At 47.6% G+C, this 22,076-nt stretch overlaps 1 protein-coding gene across 1 annotated transcript in view; it reads left to right on the plus strand.

The window, feature by feature from the left end:
• The window catches only part of ABCA4 (ATP binding cassette subfamily A member 4), a 139,770-nt gene that overhangs the window by 78,010 nt on the left and 39,684 nt on the right, over positions 1 to 22,076 (plus strand). Inside the window, exons 17-24 of the mRNA XM_056122821.1 lie at positions 2,334 to 2,399; positions 6,525 to 6,614; positions 8,283 to 8,457; positions 10,608 to 10,739; positions 11,638 to 11,777; positions 12,116 to 12,253; positions 14,754 to 14,947; positions 16,030 to 16,117. Coding sequence (XP_055978796.1) covers positions 2,334 to 2,399; positions 6,525 to 6,614; positions 8,283 to 8,457; positions 10,608 to 10,739; positions 11,638 to 11,777; positions 12,116 to 12,253; positions 14,754 to 14,947; positions 16,030 to 16,117 — 1,023 coding nt within the window. The remainder of the gene's footprint in view (positions 1 to 2,333; positions 2,400 to 6,524; positions 6,615 to 8,282; positions 8,458 to 10,607; positions 10,740 to 11,637; positions 11,778 to 12,115; positions 12,254 to 14,753; positions 14,948 to 16,029; positions 16,118 to 22,076) is intronic.

Raw genomic sequence — 22,076 nt, forward strand, 5'->3', positions numbered from 1 at the left:
TTGAAGTAACATCAAAATCAGAGATTCTCATGATCCCCTCTGCTCTGATTCTGTAATTCAACAGAACAACTCCCTGAACTCCAGAAAGTTGGCTACTTAGAGTCACCGTTTTATAACCAAGAATAAACTCTGCAGTAGTCAAATAAAAGAGATGCGCAGGGTCAGGTAGGATAGAGCTGAAGCTGGGGCTGCCTTGCCCTCCAGGGTGTCCCTCACCGTGTACCTTGCTGCTTTCAGCTGCCTGTAAGCTCTCCAAATCTTCTGGTACAAAAGTTAGCAGAACCCTCACATCCCCTCCCCATAGGCATGGCTGAATGTTCCAGTCCTCTCTTCATATATTTGTTGTTTCTGGTTATCAGAATCCACCAGGAAACCATCTTAGGGTCCCCCAGACACCAGGATCCACCTCCTAAACTCAAGTGTGGTAGGAAAGAGGGCTTGTGGTGAATAATAAAAAGACATTCCTATCCCTCAACAACTGCCATGAGCTTTAGAAGTGCTGTGGCAAGTTTTAGAACAAAGGCTGTGTATATTTTCAATTAGTCAACATTTTTTTGAGAGGGTCACACCCGGCGATGCACAGGGGTTACTCCTGGCTCTGCACTCAGGAATTACTCCTGGAGGTGCTGGGGGACCATATGAGAATCGAACCGAGGTTGGCTGCGTGCAAGGCAAACATCCTACCCACTGTGCTCCAGCCCCAGCAACATACCTTTTCTTTAGTTGTGTAAGGCTATGGTGGTGATTTTAAGCAATAGGCTTGTGTCTTCTATCTTCTAGGCTACTTAAAAGGATGTAGACTAAGCCAAAATTGATCAAGTTGAAAATTAAATTTTTCTTTTAAAATACTGTTTTTACTTTATTTATCATTTAATTTTCTTTCTTTCTCCTGGCACCACCAACCCCGCCCATCCCTTCATCCCTTACTGTTGATGTTGTTCTTGCAATGACAGGTCTAGCATATGTGCCTGGCTGTGGTGCTCCCACATTTTTAGCTGTGGTGCTCTCTGGGAATTACACATCAGGCTGTGGGGTTCACACACTGGGTGGAGGTGCTCACTGGGCTTTACACTCCATTAGTTGCTGCACAGGTGCCTACCAGGACATGCTCTTTGAGGCGCATGTGCTCTGGCTGTGCTCTCTGTGCTCGGTCACTGCGGTGCCCGTACTCATGCTCACCAGGAGTTGAAGATGTCATTTATGTCATTTTTGGAGCTGGAGCGATAGTACAGTGGGTAGGGTGCTTGCCTTGCACATGGCCAACCCAGGTTCAATCCTCAGCATCCCATATAGACCCTTGGGCATCTCCAGGAGTGATTCCTGAGGGCAAAACCAGGAGTAACCCCTAAGCATTACCAGGTATGGCTTCCAAACAAAAAATTAAAAAAAAATTTTTTTAAAAAAGCATTTGCCCCTGGTTGTGAGAGGCTTTCACCCAACAAGCTAAAGCTTTAGGAGTGAAACAATGATGTACTGAGCAGCACCTGTTCAATGAAGCACCACTGGGTTCTGAGAAAAGCAAACAGAAAGGACAGACTTGGGCCGGCCAGGGAGCAGAGGTGCCGGTGGTGAGCATGAAAGGGGATAATTAAATAAGCAAAGTCAGTGTCTCCCCAAATCAGCACTTTATGGGAAGGAAAACTTGCTAAAAGCACGGGAAAAAATGGAGAATGGAGTCTTTTCTTTGCAACCCAGATGAGTCAGGTAGAAGTGGATGGTTCAGCCTGGTAGTATTAAAACCTGATTGCCTTGACTGGAATTCCTGGACCTCTAGGTAATTAGCTGTGACACTGGGCAGATTTAAACTCATCATGCCTCCGGGGGTTGGAGCAATAGTACAGTGGGTTAGAACTCAATTTCCTTATGCACAAGAATAGAACCACTTAGCTCCTGGGACTGGTTAGGATGAAATGATTTAACAAATGGCTACTGCACAGGACTGAACGCAGAGCATCAGTGCATGTTAGTGGTAAACAGAGAGCCTGAGCATGAGGTAGTAACTGTTGAAATGAAGCACAGCTGAATTCCTGAAATAAAGGTTTTCTTCTAAACCTAATGTCTGCCAGAATCATCAGTCTTAGGAGTCTTAGCATTGTTGCTTTCAACCCAAACCTACCACCCTGCACATTAAAATGTGTTGGAAGGAATCGTTTTTGTAGAAGCCCATGTTTTGAAGAAAACTATGTTTTGAGCAGGCTATGTAATTATTTCTCAACTACAACTCTTGTAGTTTCAGTCTGAGGTACAGACAAGTTCTCCCTCATTTAGTAATGTGCAAAGGCAAGACTAGTTGGATTTTTTTTCTCATTATTTACCTATTTTTTTTTCCGTAGGAGAACATGGAAACCCACTTCCTTGGTATTTCTTTCTACAAGAGTCCTATTGGCTTGGCACTGAAGGTGAGTTATTTAAAATTAAAACAGAAAAAAAAAATGACTGAATGTTTGAAACTACTTCCCTTGGATGTGCTTGGGTGATAGACTCCTTACATTAAGAGTGTGATTCTTAGTTGGTTTAGTGGGGCTTGGCCCCTGCCGGGGTGCAGCATCACAGTCTTGGGGAACCCACCTTTTGTGAGTCCCTGGGCCTGGCTGGTGTGAGTGGATGAGCATTGATAAGACCCAGGCTCCTGCAGTGAATTCAGTCCTCTCCATGGAAGGAGACCACAGTGCTTCTGGTACAAATCACACATGCAGTCTCTCTGCAGCCAAGAAAGAACTCGGAAGGAAATTTTGCACTCACTTCTGTTGCTTCCTCTCCTGGATTTTGATTCCTCTCCATCATTTCAAATACAGAAGTGAATCCCTTCTCTCCCAGGCCCTTCTCAAGATCACGATCATGGTCATCCTGTTGTTCGTCGATTGCCTCGAGCAGGCACCAGTAATGTCTCCTTCTTCCTAGCCCTGAGATTTTTTTAAATTTTTATTTATTTATTTATTTTTTAATAGTGAGGCACCATGAAGTACAGTTGTAGACTTACACATTTTTGTGCTTGGGTTTCGATTATACAATGATCAAACACCCATCCCTCCACCAATGCGCATTTCCCACCACCACGGATCCCAGCATCCCCTCCCCCCCCCCAGCCCCTATCCCACCCTGCCTCTGTGGCAGGGCATTTCCCTCTCTCTCCTTTTGAGTGCCATGGTCAGCAAAAGAGGCATTGAGTGGCAATCATGCTTGGTCGACAGTCTACCCTCAGCATGCTCTCCCATCATGGGCGGATCCTCCCAACACCCTTTATTTGGTGTTCCCTTCTCTTTCTGAGCTCCCCCTTCCCCTAACATGTGTGGTTGTCCTCCGGGTCATTGAGTAAAATTCCTGGTACTAATCTCTGCCATACTTGGGTGTTAGTTTCCTATTTTGTTACTTTATGTTCCCCAGATGAATGCAATCTTTCTGTCTATCCCTTTCTTTCTGAGTCATTTCGCTTAACATGATACTTTCCATGTAGTACCACTTGTATGTAAACTTCATGACTTCGTCTTTTCTAACAGCTACATAGTACTCCATTGTGTAAATGTGCCAGAGTTTCTTCAACCAGTCATCTGTTCTCGGGCACTCAGGTTTTTTCCAGATTCTGGCTATTGTAAAGAGTGCTGCAATAAACAGACAATTGCAGATGTCACTTCGGCTATACTTTTTTGCCTCTCTGGGATATATTCCCAGGAGTGGTATTGCTGGGTCAAATGGGAGCTCAATTTCTAGTTTTTTGAGAATCATCCATACTGCTTTCCAGAAGTAGCCCTGAGATTTTAAAAGAGCCATATTCAACGCTCTTTCAGGGCTAGGAGAATGAGACCCATCATTGTTACTGGTATTTGGCATATTGAGTACAGCACGGGAAGTTTGCAAGACTCTGCCGTGTGGGCAGGACACTTTCAGTAGCCAGGGCCTTCTACCCTCTTGAAATTTCTCTGTGTCTCTGTCTCTGTCTCTGTCTCTGTCTCTGTCTCTCTCTCTCTCTCTCTCCTCTCCCTCCCTTTCTTTCCCATACCCTGAGGAAGTGCTCAGGTGTTACTCCTGGCTCTGCACTCAAGAATCACTCCCAGCAGGACTCAGGGGACCACATGGGGTGCTGGGTGGGCCCCATGCAAGGCAGGCGCCTTACTGACTGTACTGACCTTTCCTGCAGCTGGGGAAGAGGGCTCCAAGGATATTTTCCCACAACACATCTTTAGTTAAAATGAACGGAGCAAGGCAGGAGTCCAAGGGAGAATTCTAGAAGTGGGAAGAACCACACACACACTTTGGTAGATAGAAGACAGTGGCATTCCAGAGCAGAGTGCTGGGGACTCCCCTGGAGCTAGGACACTTGGAAGCAAAGGAAATACTTTTCCAATCTGTTTGTTCCTCACCTACCTGCTCTTTACTTTGCATTATTGAGTGTGGGCCAGGATTTGTCCTTGAAGCATTGAGAAATGTTTGTTTTCTCTAGGGGATTAGCCTAGGGCCTTTAAAAAGACTTGGGTGGGTTTCTTTTCTTTTCCTTTTCTTTATGGTTCCAACAAATAGCACTTTGACAGCTCAGTATTTTTCCATTATGTTCCTTTGCCTGTCTTGTCAGTAAATGTTTAAATATCTTCAATCATGAAGTTATAGTCTATCACAAGTGAAAAAACTTTTCAGCCCAAGTGTGTGGCCCTGGGATGTTTGAATTTCAGTGAAGATCAGGACTGGATGCTCTCTGTCTCTGTCTCTGTTTCTGTCTCTCTGTCTCTGTCTCTGTTTCTATCTCTCTGTTTCTCTCTCTCTCTCTGTTTCTCTCTCTCTCTCGCTCTCTCTCTCTCTCTCTCCCCCCCCCCATCCTCCCCGCTCCAGTTTCAGCAGACACTCTGCCTTTCAAAAAAAATTTTTTTAAAGACAAATGTGTCCTTTCAAGAATGATTCACGTTTATTTTTGCTGACAGAAGCCAGATATCTTTTTTTTACCCTCACAGGCGAGGCTGAAATCAGTTCCCAAGTATTTTTAAAATCAGAAAAGAGCCTTCCCCCGTGTCCCCCACCCTTTGCAGAAAAAAACTAAGCCAAGTAGCTGCCCAAGTTTGTGTTGGTCATTTTGGACAAAATCTGGAACTAGAATACACATTTCTTGGCAAAGATATCACTGTAATGACTAAAGGCTGTAGACAAAAGTTTCCCCAGTCATTTAATCACACATCATTATTACAATAAGACAGCTAGTAACGTGACCAAAGGGATAGTGAGCAATGGATTTGAAAATCCTTATGTAAGTAGAATTAGAGGTCCTGGAGCAGTGGGCCCCTTTTCAGCTGGTTCCAACATACATCCTGGAGAGCTGCGGAGGATGTGCTGTGGAAAGAAGGTCTAGTTGGTCACTGTTTCTTAAAATCTCACCACACTCTTGCACTGGAGACCAGACAGCCTTTAGAAGCCGGAGGTCCACAGTTTTCCCTTGTCCTTTGCTTTTCTTTGCCCTTTGCCCTTTTCTTTGGCTGGCGTATGCTTCTGCTTCTCTTCCTCTTCCAGGATGTCCTTTTAAATGTCAAGTGTACAAAAATATGCCGTGTGTGTGTGTGTGTGTGTGTGTGTGTGTGTGTGTGTATTGTATGAAGTGTATGAAGCATAAGAATGTGTGCTGTAAAAAGTGACTCTGCCATGGGTGTGGCAAGTGTATCTATGAGAATGTGTGTGTTGAGTGTGTGTGTATGCATGTGTGTGCTCGTGCACATGTGTCCTTGTGTGCACACGGACATACTCCTGTGTTTACAGCCTGGGTCTTTATTTTCACAGGCCTATGCCTGAACTCGTATTCATCCCCAAATCCCTGACTGTCCTTCAGAGTGTCTCTTGGGTGGCAGACTCTTTCTCATTCTGTAATCCAAGCTTCCTCTTACACCCCCTTGATTGGATTTTTACTTGAGGTTCACACTAATAGATTTTAGGTTGATGTGAAAAGGCCCGCCGGGGAGCTTAAGAAACGGGACTTGTTTCAAGTGTGACCATGGCTTGCTTAATGATTCCCTCTTTTCTCACTGGTCTGATCTGGGGGTGGCAGGGGTGGGGGGCAGGGAGGAGGGGCTCACTCCAAGGAAGGGGGGGATTTTTTTTCTTTTTCTTTTTGGATCACACCTAGTGATGCACAGGGTTTACTCCTGGCTTTGCTCTCAGGAATTACTCCTGGCGGTGCTCGGGGGGTGGGGGGGGGGGACCATATGGGATGCTGAGAATCGAACCTGTGTCAGCCGCGGCCACGTGCAAGGCAAACACCCTACCCGCTGTGCTATCACTCCAGCCCTGGAAAGGAATGGGGTGGGGGGTGCTTTAAAGCTTCTGTTACGGAACTTCCTGGGGCTCAGCCATCATGGCAAAGTCTGGGCTATCTCTCCCACTTCAACAACGCTGAGCGTGGGTCTGATGTCCAGGCAGGCTGCTGGCTTGCCAGAGAGCTGGTTGCCGGGATGACAGGACTCCGCTCCCCACTTCTCCCTCTGCTCCTCCCTTCCCCTTCCTCAGTGCTCACCAGGAGAGTAACCCTAACCATGGTTTGTGGTTTGGTGCAGGGTGTTCAACCAGAGAAGAGAGGGCTCTAGAAAAGACAGAGCCCCTCACGGAGGAAATGGAGGACCCAGAAGGACAACAAGGAGTTAAAGGTAAGAACTAGACTAAAGAAGGCAGTACCTTAGGATGGGGTAAAGAAGCCCCCAGAAACAGGCTCTGTGGGAAGGGTGAGTTCTTAGAGTCTCTCTGGGGTTTGGCTGCACGCGTGCAGAGGGGGGCCCGGCCAGACGTGAACGCATATTTCCTGGAGAAAGCCAGTCCCCCCAGTCTGGTACGTTTGTGCCCTTGTTAGGCAAATCCCCAGGGAGCTGCACAAATGTGCTGACTTCCGAGGATTTAGCAAGAACAATAACTTGGGTCACTGGGACTCAGAGCGGATATGAGATATAAGGAAAGACAAAAATAAATGCCTCTGTACACAGGGAAGGAGTCTAGCGAGCTGACTACACCTCCTTCGTGGTTTACAAATCTCGGCGCCCGTTCATTCAAGCATCAGCAGGGCTTCCTGGCCATGGAAGTGACTTCAGAGTTCCTCAAGCCAGGGACTTGGCTGGCAAATGTCGCCTTGGCTTTTGCTGCTCTTACCTTCTTTCTGAAGTCAGTTTTGAGCTTTGTTCCCTATTTTCTGTTCCCCAGGCATACACACTCCTCTGTGAATGCTAAAATACTCCCATTATTCTCACTCTGGCTCTACTGGCAGTGAGAGGGTCCGCATACCCCCCACCTCTGGTCTGACCTGGGGAGCATTTCCCAAAGTTGGGATCAGTGACCCGCAGCTCTTCAAAGAGCTTGTTTGCAGCCAACGCACCTCTCTCTTGGGTAGAACTCCAAAATCAGAATCAGGGCTCTGGGTCCCAGCCACAGGAGAGGCTGGGAGGCCCCAGAGAAGCAGCACTGGATGGATTTATCATGTTTGTTTGTAGAGGAGCTCAGGCTCATAATAACAGGATTAGGGCGCTAACAGGGAGGGGGAGCATCTGTAGAACAGTCCAGAGGGAGAGAAGAATTGGCTTCCCGATTCATTGAAGGTATTTAGGCATTCTGAGGAACAAGAACCCAGGTCAAGTCAAGATGAGTTCCGAGATTAGCCAAGCTGACCATGGGAAAGGTAGTTCCAAGAGTGGACGTGAGGTACTCTAAAGATGCATGTTGGGGGTTGATAAGGAGCCTGAGCTGCTGGCCCTGTGGACTGATGAGGAGATGATCAGGTAGTGCTCACCCTCCACAACGCCCTGGGCTCAAGTATCACCTCTGCCACTCTCAGATCACATGACCTTCATGAGATACTGGGCATACGAGACTCAAGTTTGCTCATGACAGCAATGGGCATTCTAACAACTACCCTGACCCCTTCCCTTGCATGTAGGGTAACATGCAGCCATCCAGGGAAAGTTCCTGGTAAAACCATCCACAGTGTTAAAGATTATTTTTCCATGATATTCTCTCATCATCATTACCAAAATCATAGCTAAAAGCTACGGAAACAGAAGATGATGGGTTATCAAGAAACATCAAAAGGAAACATTAAAGTTCATACTGATTTCTTTGGGGGGGATGGTGGAGGGGGCCACACCTGGCCATGCTCAGGGCTTACTCCTGGCTCTGCATTCAGGGATGACTCTTAGTGATGCTTGGGGAGCATACATGGTACCCAGGATCAGATCAAGGCCAGCTAGGTGCAAGGCAAGTAGCTTATGTCTATGCCATCTCTTCCAGGCCCTCATTTTCTTTTTTCTTTTTTCTTTTTTTACCCCTCCAAGACTCCTTCTTTGAACGTGAGGTTCCAGGCTTGGTACCTGGGGTCTGTGTGAAGAATCTCGTCAAGGTCTTTGAACCTTATGGCAGGCCAGCCGTGGATCACCTCAACATTACCTTTTATGAGAGCCAGATCACCGCGCTCCTCGGTCACAACGGAGCAGGGAAAACCACCACCCTGTGAGTCTCCAGACAAAGATGGGCTGACTGGCCTTTCTGTCCTGTCATCTTTCATTCTCTTTCCCCGTGAGCCACCCTCTGCTCTCCCCTCTTCCACCCTTTCCTGACTAGAGGATATTCATCCAAGTCAAGCACGTGCTGAGCACTGTGAGAGAGCCACATCTCCCTCACACAAATCATCCCATTCAATCCCCACGAGAAGTTGGTGGCCTAAGTGCCCTGTCCCTTTGTGTGCCAGTGACTGGGACGTCTGAAGAACTGAAGTGACTTTCCCAAGCTTTCCAAGTTGTAATGGTTCAAAGAGCCAGGCCTGCCCATACCTGTCTCTATCCTCTGCCCCCATGTGCCCCTCCACCCACCTCTACCTTGGTAGCACTTCTGTCATCAGTAGTGGGACTAGAGTCAGGTTTCTCCTGTCATGAGAGTGATTTGTTTTCCAGGAGCATCTTTACTCTGCCTGTGAGAGCCGGTGTTAGTTGGAGAGAAAGTAGAAAGGGTGCTGCTTTCTAAGGAACCTAGGGGGAGCCACCTGGCAATCCAAGGCTAAAATTTGAGGCTGATGAAGACTCGCGGTCAGGATGGCTGCAGTCTCTAAAGAGACCAGAGCGCCCTCTGCTGCAGAGCGCGTGGCCAGCCCGGGCTTCCCATGGAGCCACCCAGGCGCCCTGCCAAGGAAGGGGCCGGGAGCCGTGTGATACATACAGTCTTCAAGTCCTTTGGCTTCTTCCAGAGCCTCAGGAAGGAACAGCCGTGTCCACCCTGTGTTGGAATGTTCTCTGAGGGCGGAATGTGTGAACGGAATGTGGGGCTGTTGCCATTCTATTTGGGTCTGTTTCCCTCTAGTGGTTGATCAACAAGAGAGTTCAGCTTCTAAGTACAAGTTCAAATAGTCAGAGATAGTATCTGAACTCGGGGACAGGGCGGGTGGGAGAGCTCCCTCCCATCTCTCTCCTTATTAACTAAACAATGGTTGGAGGCCAAAGTCCCCTTGAGAAGCCACGGGCTCCCCAAAGCAAAAGCTGACTTCACGGTCATTGAACTACAACTTCCCCTGGATCTTGAAACAATGATGAATAAAAGAGTGGTGCTATGTCTGAGTCTTACCTTAAGCTGGCACTGTTCGAAGGGCAGGTATCAGCCCATCAAAGCCTCACCATAGCCCCATGAGATGAGTGTCATTTTACCAAAAAAATTCCAACACTGGGATTAGGATTTTTCATATTTTGATCTAAAGATGATCTTGGAATGGCCGAGATTAGTACCAGGAATTTTACTCCATAGCTTGGAGGCCAACCACACATGCTAGGGGAAAGGGTAGCTCAGATAGAGAAGGGAACACCAAATAAAGGGTGTTAGGAGGTTCCTCCAAGGATGGGAGAAGCATGCTGAAAGTAGACTATAGACCAAACATGATTGTCACCCATTGCCTCTTTTGCAAACCACAACACCCAATAAGAGAGAGAGAACAAAAGGGAATGCCTTGCCACAGAGGCAGGGTAGGCTGCGGGGGATGGGGGGGTGGGAGGGATACTGGGATCCATGGTGGTGGGAAATGGGCACTGGTGGAGGGATGGGTATTTGATCATTGTATAATTGAAACCCAAACACAAAAATTTGTAAGTCTACAACTATACCTCATGATGCCTCACTAATAAAAATTAACAAATAAATAAATAAATAAATAAAAAATAAAGATGGTCTTGGAGTGGCAACTCCCACACCTGGATTCAATTCAACCAATCAATGCATACATACAAAATGCTGGGGACTCAACCATCAAGACCTTTTCTGGGTCTTTGTACTGGTGACTTCATGAAACAGAACATTGATCGGGCAAACATCTTTGATTGGACCTCACAGTGCCAAGAGCAGTGGGGCTGAGTTGAGGAGCATCTCCTGTGGTACAGGAAGAGTCAGCAGCTGGAAATCCGGTTGTTCCCTCAGCACCCACCGGAAAGCAGAACCAGCAGGCAGAGGTGGTGCTGAAATCACGGCCTGGGACTCCGTCAGTAATGGGTCCAAGAGGAAACTCAGCTCCCACAGGGAGCAATGGCTGGTTTCATTGAGAGTATTTGCGGCAGGAGTCACTCTGGGTTTAGGGCTGCCCCCTTAGGACTTTCTTTTCCACCACTGACTCCTTCAATTGGCAGGTCCATCCTGACGGGTCTGTTGCCGCCAACGTCGGGTACTGTGCTTATTGGGGGAAAGGACATTGAAAGCAATCTGGATGCCATCCGACAGAGCCTTGGCCTGTGTCCACAGCACAACATCCTGTTCCATCAGTAAGTAGATCTAGAACTGACACCCTCTGTCCTCACCTAGGCCCTCTCTTGAGCCAACTCTGGGGACAGGAAGTGATACCTCTGTCTGGTTCCCCGTTTACAAAGTTATATGGGGTGGCGGGAAGAGGTATCCAGCTATATGCAGCAGTGCTCTGGGACCTTCCTGGTCCTGTACTCAGGAATGATCCTGGTGGGGCTTGGGGCACCAACAATAGTGCTGGAGATGCTAACAGAGTCAGCTACACATAAGGCAACTGCCGTATCTCCTATGCTCTCGCTGGCCCTGGTTGCCCCCTTTTTAAGGCCCTGGTCCTGCTCACAATGACAATAGCCCTCAGAACATGGAGCTGGGCTTCTGCCTTATGTCATCCCAGCTGAGGTCTTCCGGCTCAGAGGAAGCCACTTGTCTATGGCAGGGTGGCTCTGCTGTGACCTTGCTCAACTCAGGACCAAGCGATGAGAGGGTTGAGGGGGGACCATTGTTCCTTGCTCCTCTCTTAAAGCTGGCACTACAAACTGATTTTTTTAGGTGGAGTTTCTATTTCTTTTTACCTCAGACCCTTTGTCCTGGCCTATGAAACTGGCAGTGCCCAGAGCTTACTCCTGGATCTTGCTCAGGGATCATTCCTGACTGTGTTCGGGGGATCATGCAGTACAGGGCATCAACCCAGTATCAGCCACGTGCAAGACCTTCACCCCTGGACCATCTCTCTAAAGGGTCCCCTTCTTATTACATGTTTTTGCAGGTTCTGTTTCTTTTGCTGCTGTGTGAGAGATACTCTGATGAAACCCTTGCTTGCTAAATCTCCATCTCCATCCCTCATAACTTTTGTAAGATGCAAGTCTAGAAGTGACTCTGCTGAGCCCCTCACCTTTCCCCTGCCCTGTCCTCCCACAGCCTCACCGTGGCGGAGCACCTCCTGTTCTACGCACAGCTGAAAGGGAAGTCCACAGAGGAGGCCCAGTTCGAGATGGAAGCCATGTTGGAGGATACGGGCCTCCACCACAAAAGGAATGAAGAAACTCAGGACCTCTCAGGTGCATGGTGATGGGAAACACAGGGTGATGGCTGGCAAAACCCTGGTTTCCGACTGCTAGGGGATGGGTCAAGAGAGGCAGAGAGTTACAGAGCTCTGAGCATCTCAGATCATTTCCACACGGAATGCTGTCCTGCTGTTTGTTCTGATGTTGTGTGACTCAGCTAATATCTAGAATAGCCTTCCATTCTGAACTGGTCTGGTTTTAGTAGACAGGGATTGCCTTTTCTGCTTTTGCCAGGCTTGTCCAACACTCAGGTTTGAGGCGTGAGAAATCAAGTAGACACTCTCAAACGGGTCCTTTCTCTTCCTGTCTTTTGTGGCTGTCGTGACCTGCAGGTGGTATGCAGAGGAAGCTGTCTGTGGCCATTGCCTTCATGGGAGATGCCAAGGTGGTAGTTCTGGATGAGCCCACTGCTGGGGTGGACCCCTACTCGAGACGTTCCATCTGGGACCTGCTCCTGAAGTATCGCGCAAGTAATGCCCCTGGGCCCTCGCTGAGTCTTTATCTGTGCCCCCCCCCCACACACACACACATACAGTCCTGGTGTTTTGTAAATGAGGATGATAACAGACATAATCACATACACATGGGGCTTTATCAGTCTTGGGTGAATCTAAGTTCCAGGTGAATTCTCCTGATGAGCCTCCTGATGGAGCGGCCAGATTCCTCAAATAGTCTAGAGAGTTGTCTCAACGTGCAGCCCTTCTGTCTGGAACAAAGGGTGCAGCTCTAGGTGAAATTCCTCATCGAGACCCAGGAGGCAGAGTCACCTATAAACATCTCAAGAAATTCCATAGCTCTCAGCTAACCACTCTGGACCAGGTACAGGAGTGATGTACCTGATTTCAGTGTGCCAGCAGACGGCTACCCATGGAAATTGTCTTGAAATGGAACATTCCTTCCTCCTTTGAGCCACCTCCCAACCAGAAGATGGAGATTTTTTTCATTTTTTATCATTTTATTTATTGAATCACCATGAGAGCAGTTACAAAGCTTTTGGGTCTAAGTCTAGGTCGTACAATGAAACACCCATACCTTCACCAGTGCCCATTCTCCACCACCAAAAACTCCAGTATAGCCCCATCCCACACCCTCCCACGACCTGTGGAGCAGATGATTTCCACATTACTCTCTCTGCTTTGATCACATTCAATATTTCGACACCAGACCCACCATTATTCTCTGAGATTTTACCCCAATACTCAGATTTTCTGAAAAGGCAACAGTAGACAATTTGTGTTCTATTGCTGGTTATGAATAACATATGACGTCACGTGGCTGCAGTAGGGCCATGTGATTTTGAAATACCGAAATTTTAATACTTAAATCTGGAGGGATTTCTGCCAAAAGCCACTGGGTTTTGAGATTTGTTTCTGAGTCTCTGGGATCATGGCTGTTGAGTTGCTTGATCAGGGGCCAGAGAGGCCATTCGTGGGTGATGACTTGGGGTCTCGTTGGGATGGGGAGGAAAGGCCCGGCTCCCATGAAGCCATCCCATGAAGCCCAACAAGTTTCGTCACTGCGGGCCCAAACCTGACTGTCCAATGGCCTCTCGAGGATGATGGCCACTGAGCCGCCAAGGGGGAGCAGGCGGAGGGACAACACCCTTTCTTCCCTGGGGTGGCCCGGCAACAGTAACATACTGTGGGGTCCGGACACATTTCTGCCAAAAGCCACTGGATTTCGAGATTTGTTTCTGAGTCTCTGGGATCATGGCCGTTAAGCAGCTTGATCAGGAGCCAGAGAGGCCGTTCATGGGTGATGACTTGGCGTCTCGTTGGCGTGGGGAGGACAGGACTGGCTCCATCCCCATCCTGTGAGGCCCTGCATGTCTCATCACTGGGGGCCCATACCTGACTGTCCAGTGGCCTCTGAAGGATGACGGCCACTGGACCACAGGGGGGAACAGGCCAAGGCATGAAACCTATTCCCACCTCCCACCTGGGTTGGCCCAGCAACAGTAACCTACTGCAGGGACCAGACGCATTTCTGCCAAAAGCCGCTGGGTTTCGAGATTTGTTTCTGAGTCTCTGGGATCATGGCCAGTAAGCAGTTCAAGCAGAGAGGCCTTTCCTCCAATTATATAGCTGAGCCAGAGGTGGTTTGTGGGTGTGTCTCCCACATACCTAACTTTTGGCCGTTTACTTTCTTGGTAAACTTTGCCCCAAGTTTTTGGGGTCTGGCCAAAGGCACAGCAGCAATTTTGGGGTATCTGGAAGTCTGAAGGCCCCATCAAGCTGCTGATGCACTCGCCTCACAGGTACAGATTAACCTGCTGGCAGCACCATACCCCCAGAAGATGGAGATTTAGAAGAGGCGGCAGCAGAGTTCAGAATGCCCAGATAGCGGTAAATCCTACGGTTGCTTTACCATGCTGTAATCCTTAGTACTCCTTTTCTTAAATGACATCTTCAGTAGCAGGGAGAGAGAGTGTATGTTCATGCATATATGTGGCACACACATATGTGCTGTGCAAAGATTGTAAATGCAGTGCTTAATGACCCAGCACATACATATGGAATAGAACCCCTCGACTGGCAGCACCCAGGATATTCCAAGGGGACAGAGGTGAAACTGCATAAATGGGGAGCTACACATCAGATTAGGGTGGCAACGCATAGAATCGGGGAGCCACGGAAGGACACAGGGTTGGAAAGGGAACCTGGTAGGAAAGGGGGTTGAGAAACACTGGTCTAGAATGCAATGAATGCTGCCTTAGGAGAATAATGGTCCAAGATGATGATTTAATTGAACCCAATCCTCTTCTTGATGATGAGAGGTGTATGTGAAGCCCTTTGTTTCAAAATGTCAGCTGCTGTTGGGATTTCGTGAGTATTCTGGACTTCACTGCACAACGCCAGGTTTAAGAACTCCTGACTTTCGCATCCGTATTAGGAAGAGGTGGCTGCCCCTCCCCTCCTGTCCAGCCTGACCCAGGTGAGCTGGTGCTTCCCCTGACCCCTGTTCTTGCAGGTAGAACCATCATCATGTCCACTCACCACATGGATGAGGCTGATCTTCTCGGGGATCGCATCGCCATTATTTCCCAAGGAAAGCTCTACTGCTCAGGCACTCCACTCTTTCTCAAAAACTGCTTCGGCACTGGCTTCTACTTAACCTTGGTGCGCAGAATGAAAACCGTACAGAGCCAACAGCAAGGCTGTAAGGTACACACCTGGCCGTGTGTTTTTGCATAGGGAGTGGGTGTGTCGTGCGTGTGTAAGCTCACTTGGTGACTATCTCCCTGGTATGCCTTCTGCCTAAGTGGGGTGTCCAGGGCTTAGTTTCTGAGGCTATTTGTAGGATTTGACAATCAGCTTGGGGCTGACTCCTGGCACTGTGCTCAGGGATCACTGTTGGCAGGGATTGGGGGAACATATATAGTGTGGGGGTCCAAACCAGGTGGTCTGCAGGCAAGACAAGTTCCTTACCCAATGCCATGTTTCTCCCACCCTGAAACAATTTGTTAATGATTAGTGTCTTTGATACTCCAGAATCCCCAAAATATGCATGGTTAGTACAACATGAAAATGATTCTGTAAGACTCTCTATTTAACCAAGATGTAGTTTAAGCTTTTTTCCCCCCTTCCTCCAAACATTAATGTCCTACTGGCAAATAAAAGCTAGGAAAAGGATCCTTCGGAACGGCCCCTTCAAACAATAAAGCCGAAAGTACCAAGGAGCAGACACCACTTCAGCAAGTGGAAATGGTGCAGCTCAGCTCTGGCTGGAAGATAAACAGCTGGCATCCCGGATGAATGACTTGTTCCCCGCTGCCACTACTGGTTTCTTTCCACATAGACAATAAGATGGACCCTAACTGCTTCAGCAGCTTCAGGAGGCGGTGAAGATGCACACGCTGCTGAGGGCATGCGAGCAAGTCCCTGAGCGCAGGCCCCGCACACTTTCACGTCGTCACAGTTTGTGTCGGCACCCCTGTGGTTTAAGTGTCTTCCTGTCTCGGAGGAAGGATCCTTGGAGGGAGGAGCGGGAGATGTTGTACAGGCAGAGCGCTAAAGTTGACCCCGAATGGACGAGAAACCAAAGGGCCCCACTGCCCTTTCTTTTCTCTTAGACACTGACTCACACATGCTCTGTGGAATGACGCCAAGCAGGAGCACCTTCGAGATGCTCCAGGGTCCAGCACACATGGAGCCCACAGGGAGGAGAGAACGGAGAGGCTGTGAGGGGGACGGCATGGGGGTTCGGGGGGACGTTCTCTGTGCAGCTGAGATGTCACCTGTTGCAGGGGGCCCGTGACAACTGTGTGTCTCCTGGCTGCTCTGGAACGTGTCCAGCCTGCCCAGATGAGCCGAGTCTGGAACAAGTCCTGGATGGTAAGACAGGGGCAGTGCCACAGCGGTTCCATCTGGTCCTCAGCTCTTGGTCACTTTGCTGGGGCCTGTGTTATGCATCTATTAAGACAGGGAAGGGGGAAGGACACCCTGCGTACCCAAGTCCACGGCCACACACAAGGGCCCATCTCTTTCCCCGAATTACCTACTCCTTCCTAGGACCGGAGAGGTTTGGAAAGCTGGGTTTAAGAGTCTCCTCCCTCTCGTGAGGAATCCAGCCTCTGTTCACTCTGCACACTTGCCCATGTTAAGCCTCCACACCTGGGGACCTCCTGCCCAACTCCAGACCACATTCTTTAGTGTCTGGGAAGAAGGGGCAGGTGGAGCTCTCTGGTGGCGCCGCTGTGACCTGCAGCTCTCCTACCTCGTGTAGAAGCCAATTAAGTGGAAGGACTTCATTGTCCCCTGATACTCTGAATTTTCTCCTAAGATTCCCAGTTCTCCGGTGACTCTCCCTTAGATGGTGGACATTGAACTGTGCACCCTCAACTCCAGAGAGATGCAGAAGAGAACGCTCCCAGTGGGAGCGCTTGCCCTGTGGGGTTGAGCCTCAAGGGGAGAGTGCTTGCCAACAATTCTTTCCATTCCCCATCAGCATTTCCGCGCCACCCCCCAACACACACACACACACACAGAGAGAGAGAGAGAGAGAGAGAGAGAGAGAGAGAGAGAGAGAAGAGAGAGAGCTGCCTATACAGAGCATGTCACACACTCCTACCTCTAAGCAGCAGCCCAACCAAACCTGTACACTGACCGAAGTGAACAAAGGACAAGATATCTGCAAATCAAAAAGATGTAGCACAAACATTTTTCTAACTCAGGCATTTACTATGACCTGATAAGAGAAGTCAGCGATATTCATGGACTCTGTTTGAAAGCTGATGGGAAATGCCAGCATGGCAGCCTGTTTATTCTCTCATTCTATCTTTGCAGTGACAGGACCTGTGACCAACATGAGCATACTCGTACACCAGGACATTCCTGTGGCTTTTTCCCAGCCTGCATGGCTGTGGGTCCCTCCCTGCATTCTGACTTTTCTGACCAGGAGGAACCCTGGTCAGGAAATTGATCCTTAAAAGAGAAGAAAAAAACACAAAAGGATGCTAATGGGATTAATTACTCTGCTGTACCAATGTCAAATTGGAAATAGGGCCAGCTGAGGTCTTTTTTATTTTTCCATTATTGCTTGAGTGTAAAGTGAAAGTGTGTTTACTTTGAGTAGAATAGGTAGGAATTCTGTGACTGGTAGGAAGCACAATCAGTAGCCAAGGCCCAAATAAGAGAAGGCCGCTCATTCTCACCCCAGTCAGCTCCCCAGCATGATGTCTCACTCTTACCCCCTCACAGACTCCGGGCCAGGTGCTAAGAGCCAGCTGCCCTGCTAAGCCTGCCTCTGGAAAGGCTGACACACACTTCTGAGACTCAACTCCTGGGAATCCAGCAGCCTCAGGCTCGATTTCCTTCCTAAGAGAACAATGAGTTGTGACCCCTGAGAGCTCTGGGGGCAGAAAGGCTTCCTCACGCAAGGCCGTCGGCCTCCCGATGAAGTCATACATGAACCCAAGACAATTGAGTCTGATTTATAGGTTGGATGTGAAACCAAGCTTCCGGTTCCAGCCAGGCAGAAGATTTGGATGGAAAGTCACAGGATTCTATGGGTCATTGTACTCATATGCTCATTTTAAACATCTTGCTCAGTTTCCAGTGTGAGGCATTAGAATTTGACAACTCTATAGGCTACATTCCGATCCTCTCCCAAAGTTTCCATCCACCACCTTATAGTTAATTTCCCTCAAAAGTCCCCCCTGCTCTTCTCCCCCACTGGTAGCCACCATTATTCTTTCTGATGCTCATGATCTGTGCCCTTGTTTTGTGTCGACTGCCCATTTGCTTTGCGTCTTTACGCTATAAGATTTGGTTTTATGGTTACCGAGAGGTCCTGGCATAACTTTCTATGCATATTAATTCTGTTTTGTGTTGAGAGCTACATGTGACTATGTTCCCAAAGTTTGTTTCCAGGGAGTGTGTGTGTGTGTGTGTGTGGAGGAGGTCTGGGGGGCAGAGCAGATGACTGGTCACCCTCAGCAGTGCTCAGGGGCTACTCATGCTCTATGCTCAGGGTTCATGGGAACATGTGGCACCAAACTGGCTGCACAGAGAGCAGCACCTCAACTCCTGTACTCTCTCTACAACGCCACAAAAGAACAACACTCCCCACTACATTTTATATTTTTGATGTCTAAATTTAAATTTTATCTTATATGTGCTCTTTAATTAATACTTAAAGAATAATTTCAATGAATTTTGTACATTTTTGCATTGAATCTTCATGTCTCTGTCAAGACTTTTACTACAATATTTGCGATTTTCCAGTAAAATGTTTTTCATAAAGTAGATTTCCTTGATGTTAGTCATCACTATTTCTTTCATCTGCTTTTTTTTGATTGAATCACTGTGAGACACACAGTTACAAAGCTATGGTCAAGTTTCAGTCATACAGTGTTCCAACACCCATCCCTCTACCAGTGTATATTTCCTGCCACCAATGTCCCCAGTTTCCCTCCTGACAGTCTGTGTCTGTGGGAGGTACTTTCCTCCTCTTCCTCCTCCTCCTCCTCCTCCTCCTCTTCCTCCTCCTCCTCCTCCTCCTTCTCTATCTATCTATCTATCTATCTATCTATCTATCTATCTAGGAGAGCCCTGTTCACATTTCTTGTAAGGTCCCTTTAGTTGACATAAACTTTCTTAACCTTTGCCTTTCTGAGAAACTCTTAATCTCTCTTTCAATTCTCAATGTCAATCAGCCAGGTATATTCTTCCCAGTGGAATTTTTTCCCTTTCAGTGTCAAAGAGTATATCTTGCCATGTTCTCCTTTTCTTGGCATATTCTTAAATTTTCTGATGAAGCATCTGCTGCTGATGTTATTCCGTGAGTGTGATAGTCTGTTTTTCTCTTGCTACTTTTAAGATCCTCTCTTTCTCTTTAACTTTGGCCATTTAAATTATAATATACCTTGGCTTGGATCTCTTTAGATTCCTCTTATTTGGAGTTCTCTGGGTTTCCTACTCTTGAATATCTAGTTCCTTTCCCAAAATAGAGAACTTTTCAGTTGTAATATTTTTTTTATGATGCAAATAATTTAAATTTTGTTTTGGGGTGATACCTAACATTGCTCAGAGGTTACTCCTGGCTCTGAACTCAGGAATTACTCCTGCCATTGCTGGGGGGACCGAATGGGATGCTGGGGATCAAACCCACATCGACTATCGACCGTGTGCAAAGCAAGAGCCCTACTCACTGTATTATCTCTCCAGCCCAATAACCCAAATAATTTTTGACCCTCTCTCTTCTCTTTCAGGGACTCATATAATATAAATAGTATTTGTCCTGACACTGTCCATGGCAGGTGGGGAAATCAATACAAGTATCAGTTTATTTCTTTGAAATCTTTTAAAAATTATTATTCTGCTATTCTGCAGTTTTATTACCTTATCTTCCATCTTACTTGTCTACAACTCTGCTTCATTTAGTCCATGATGGATTTTATATTATATTTTTTAGTTCTACTATTGCATTCTTTTGCTCTGTAACTTCTTCTTTAGATCATTTAATTCTTTCCCCTAATTCATCTGTTTTTTCCCCTTGCTTGGTGTCTTTATAACTATCACTTTGGATTCCTTATCAGGTAATTTGCTTATTTTCATTTCTTTTTGTTTGGCTGGTTTGTTGGTTGTTTTTGTTTATTTTGTTTTGTTTGGGGGCTGTACCCAGCAATGTTCAGGGGTTACTTCTGCCTCTGCACTCAGGGATCATTCCTGTTAGTGTTTAGGGGACCACATGGGTTCCTGGGGATTGAACCCAGGTTGGCTACATGCAAGGCAAATGCCTTATCCACTGTCCAATTGCTCCAGTCCCTATTTTCCATTTCTTCAAGAATTTTGTTTCCCTTGGGTTTTTGTCTTGCTCTTCATTTGGGTTCCTTCCTCTGTCCCCCATTCTTTGGGTTTCTCTTTCTACATCAGGCCTCACTACTACCTCAGTTGGTCTTGAAGGATTGGTCTTGTGCAGGCGATATCCTGGGGAGCTCAGAACTACAATCCTCCCTGGCTACCCAAGTCAGGTATGCAAGTAAGATCCCTGTGTGGGACCCACAAGTCTGCAAGGCTGATCGCTGTGTCTTGCAGGTAGCGCTCTGTGGAAATACAAGACTGTGGTTTACTGAGTGGGTGGGGCTGTGCACTGGGCCTAGCCTCAGCCACAGCCATTGCTCTGCAGGCAGAGGGACCCCTGCCAGCATGTCCTGGCTCAACTTGGCTTGTGGTGTGATATGCTCAGCAGCTATTGCTCCATGCATGGCAGCTGATGTCGCAGCAGCCAGGGGCAGGGACCCAGGTGACTCTGTGATGATGCAAGGATCCCAGGCACGCGCCATGTCCCAGGTCTGAGATTCTCACTGGAATTCCATCTGAGATTCACGCTCTGAGGGGAAGTGCTTGTGGAATACATTTGAGAGCTGGGTTCTGACGTCCCAGAATCCCTCCCTCTTTGACCTGCCTCTCCAGATAATGTATTAGGGAACTATCTCTTCAAACGCATGCTTTAAGGTTCTTAAAATGAGGAATTTATTTTTTTAATTTTATTTTCATAAGTTTGTTCACGTTAACTGATTACATTCAATATTTCAACACCAATCCCACCACCATTACACCTTCCCACCACCATTATTTTGAATCTTCCCACCACCACTCAAGCCTGCCTGCCACAGGCAGATGCTAGATAAATTGTTTCCTAATGTTTGTTATGAATATCATGCATGGCCACTCCTGGAATTCTAAACTTGTAAGTAATTGGGGTCTGGAGGCATCTCTTCAGCAAGTTAATCCATTCTGAGATTCATTTGTGAGTCTCTGGATCAAGGTCATTAATTAGGCTTTTAATTTTTAAACTATCGCATGTAATTCTGATAAACTGAGGCACTGTAGCACTGTAGCACTGTCCTCCCATTGTTCATCGATTTGCTCGAGCGGGCACCAGTAATGTCTCCATTGTGAGACTTGTTACTGTTTTTGGCATATCAAAAACGTCATGGTTAGCTTGCCAGGCTTTGCCGTGCGGGCATAATACTCTCAGTAGTTTGCCGGGCTCTGAGAGGGGTGGAGGAATTGAACCGGGGTCGGCCCGGGTTGGCTGCGTGCAAGGCAAGCGCCCTGTGCTATTGCTCCAGCTCATGATGGACTGAGGGCACCGGGTAAATATTTAATACTGGACACTCTTCCATGCCGATATTGGGAAATCCACACCTGTCCCCTGCCCTGAGTCCATAGTCTCTCATCCCTCTTCTCTTTCTGCGAGCTGGCTATTAAGTTGTTGGGTGTTTTGTTTTGTTTTGTTTTGAGGTGAGGGGTGGGGTGGGGGGGGGCTAAATTCCAAGGACTGTGGCACCATTTCATGAAGAGTTAGTTTGGCAAGGCACAGTATGTGACTTGGCAAGGGGAGTTCTCAGCCAGCTTAGTCACCAGTTTCAGTCAGACATGAAATACAAAAGCAATTTGACTTTACCTAGACAACTGTGGTAGATAAGAATAAGCAACAACAAGGACAAAAGCTCCTTTACCGAAATCATGGGCCTGATACCAGCCCACACTCATCTATGCATCAGGCATATTAATCTAGCTTACCATGTACTAATCCATTCAGTCTACATAAGCAAAGCAGGTGCCGTTATTTTTGCCTTTCATATATGAAGAAATTAGGATCTGATGCTGATATTCAGCATCCTCCTTGATGCTGAAGAGCTTTTATTTTTCCTTTTGGGTCATACCCGGTGATGCACAGGGGTTACTTCTGGCTCTGCACTCAGGAATTACCCCTGGTGGTACTCAGGAGACCATTTGGGGTGCTGGGAATCAAACCCGGGTTGGCCACATGTAAGGCAAATGC

This window comes from Sorex fumeus, unplaced genomic scaffold, assembly GCF_029834395.1.
Source record: "Sorex fumeus unplaced genomic scaffold, SorFum_2.1 ptg000047l, whole genome shotgun sequence".
Classification (NCBI taxonomy): Eukaryota; Metazoa; Chordata; class Mammalia; order Eulipotyphla; family Soricidae; genus Sorex; species Sorex fumeus.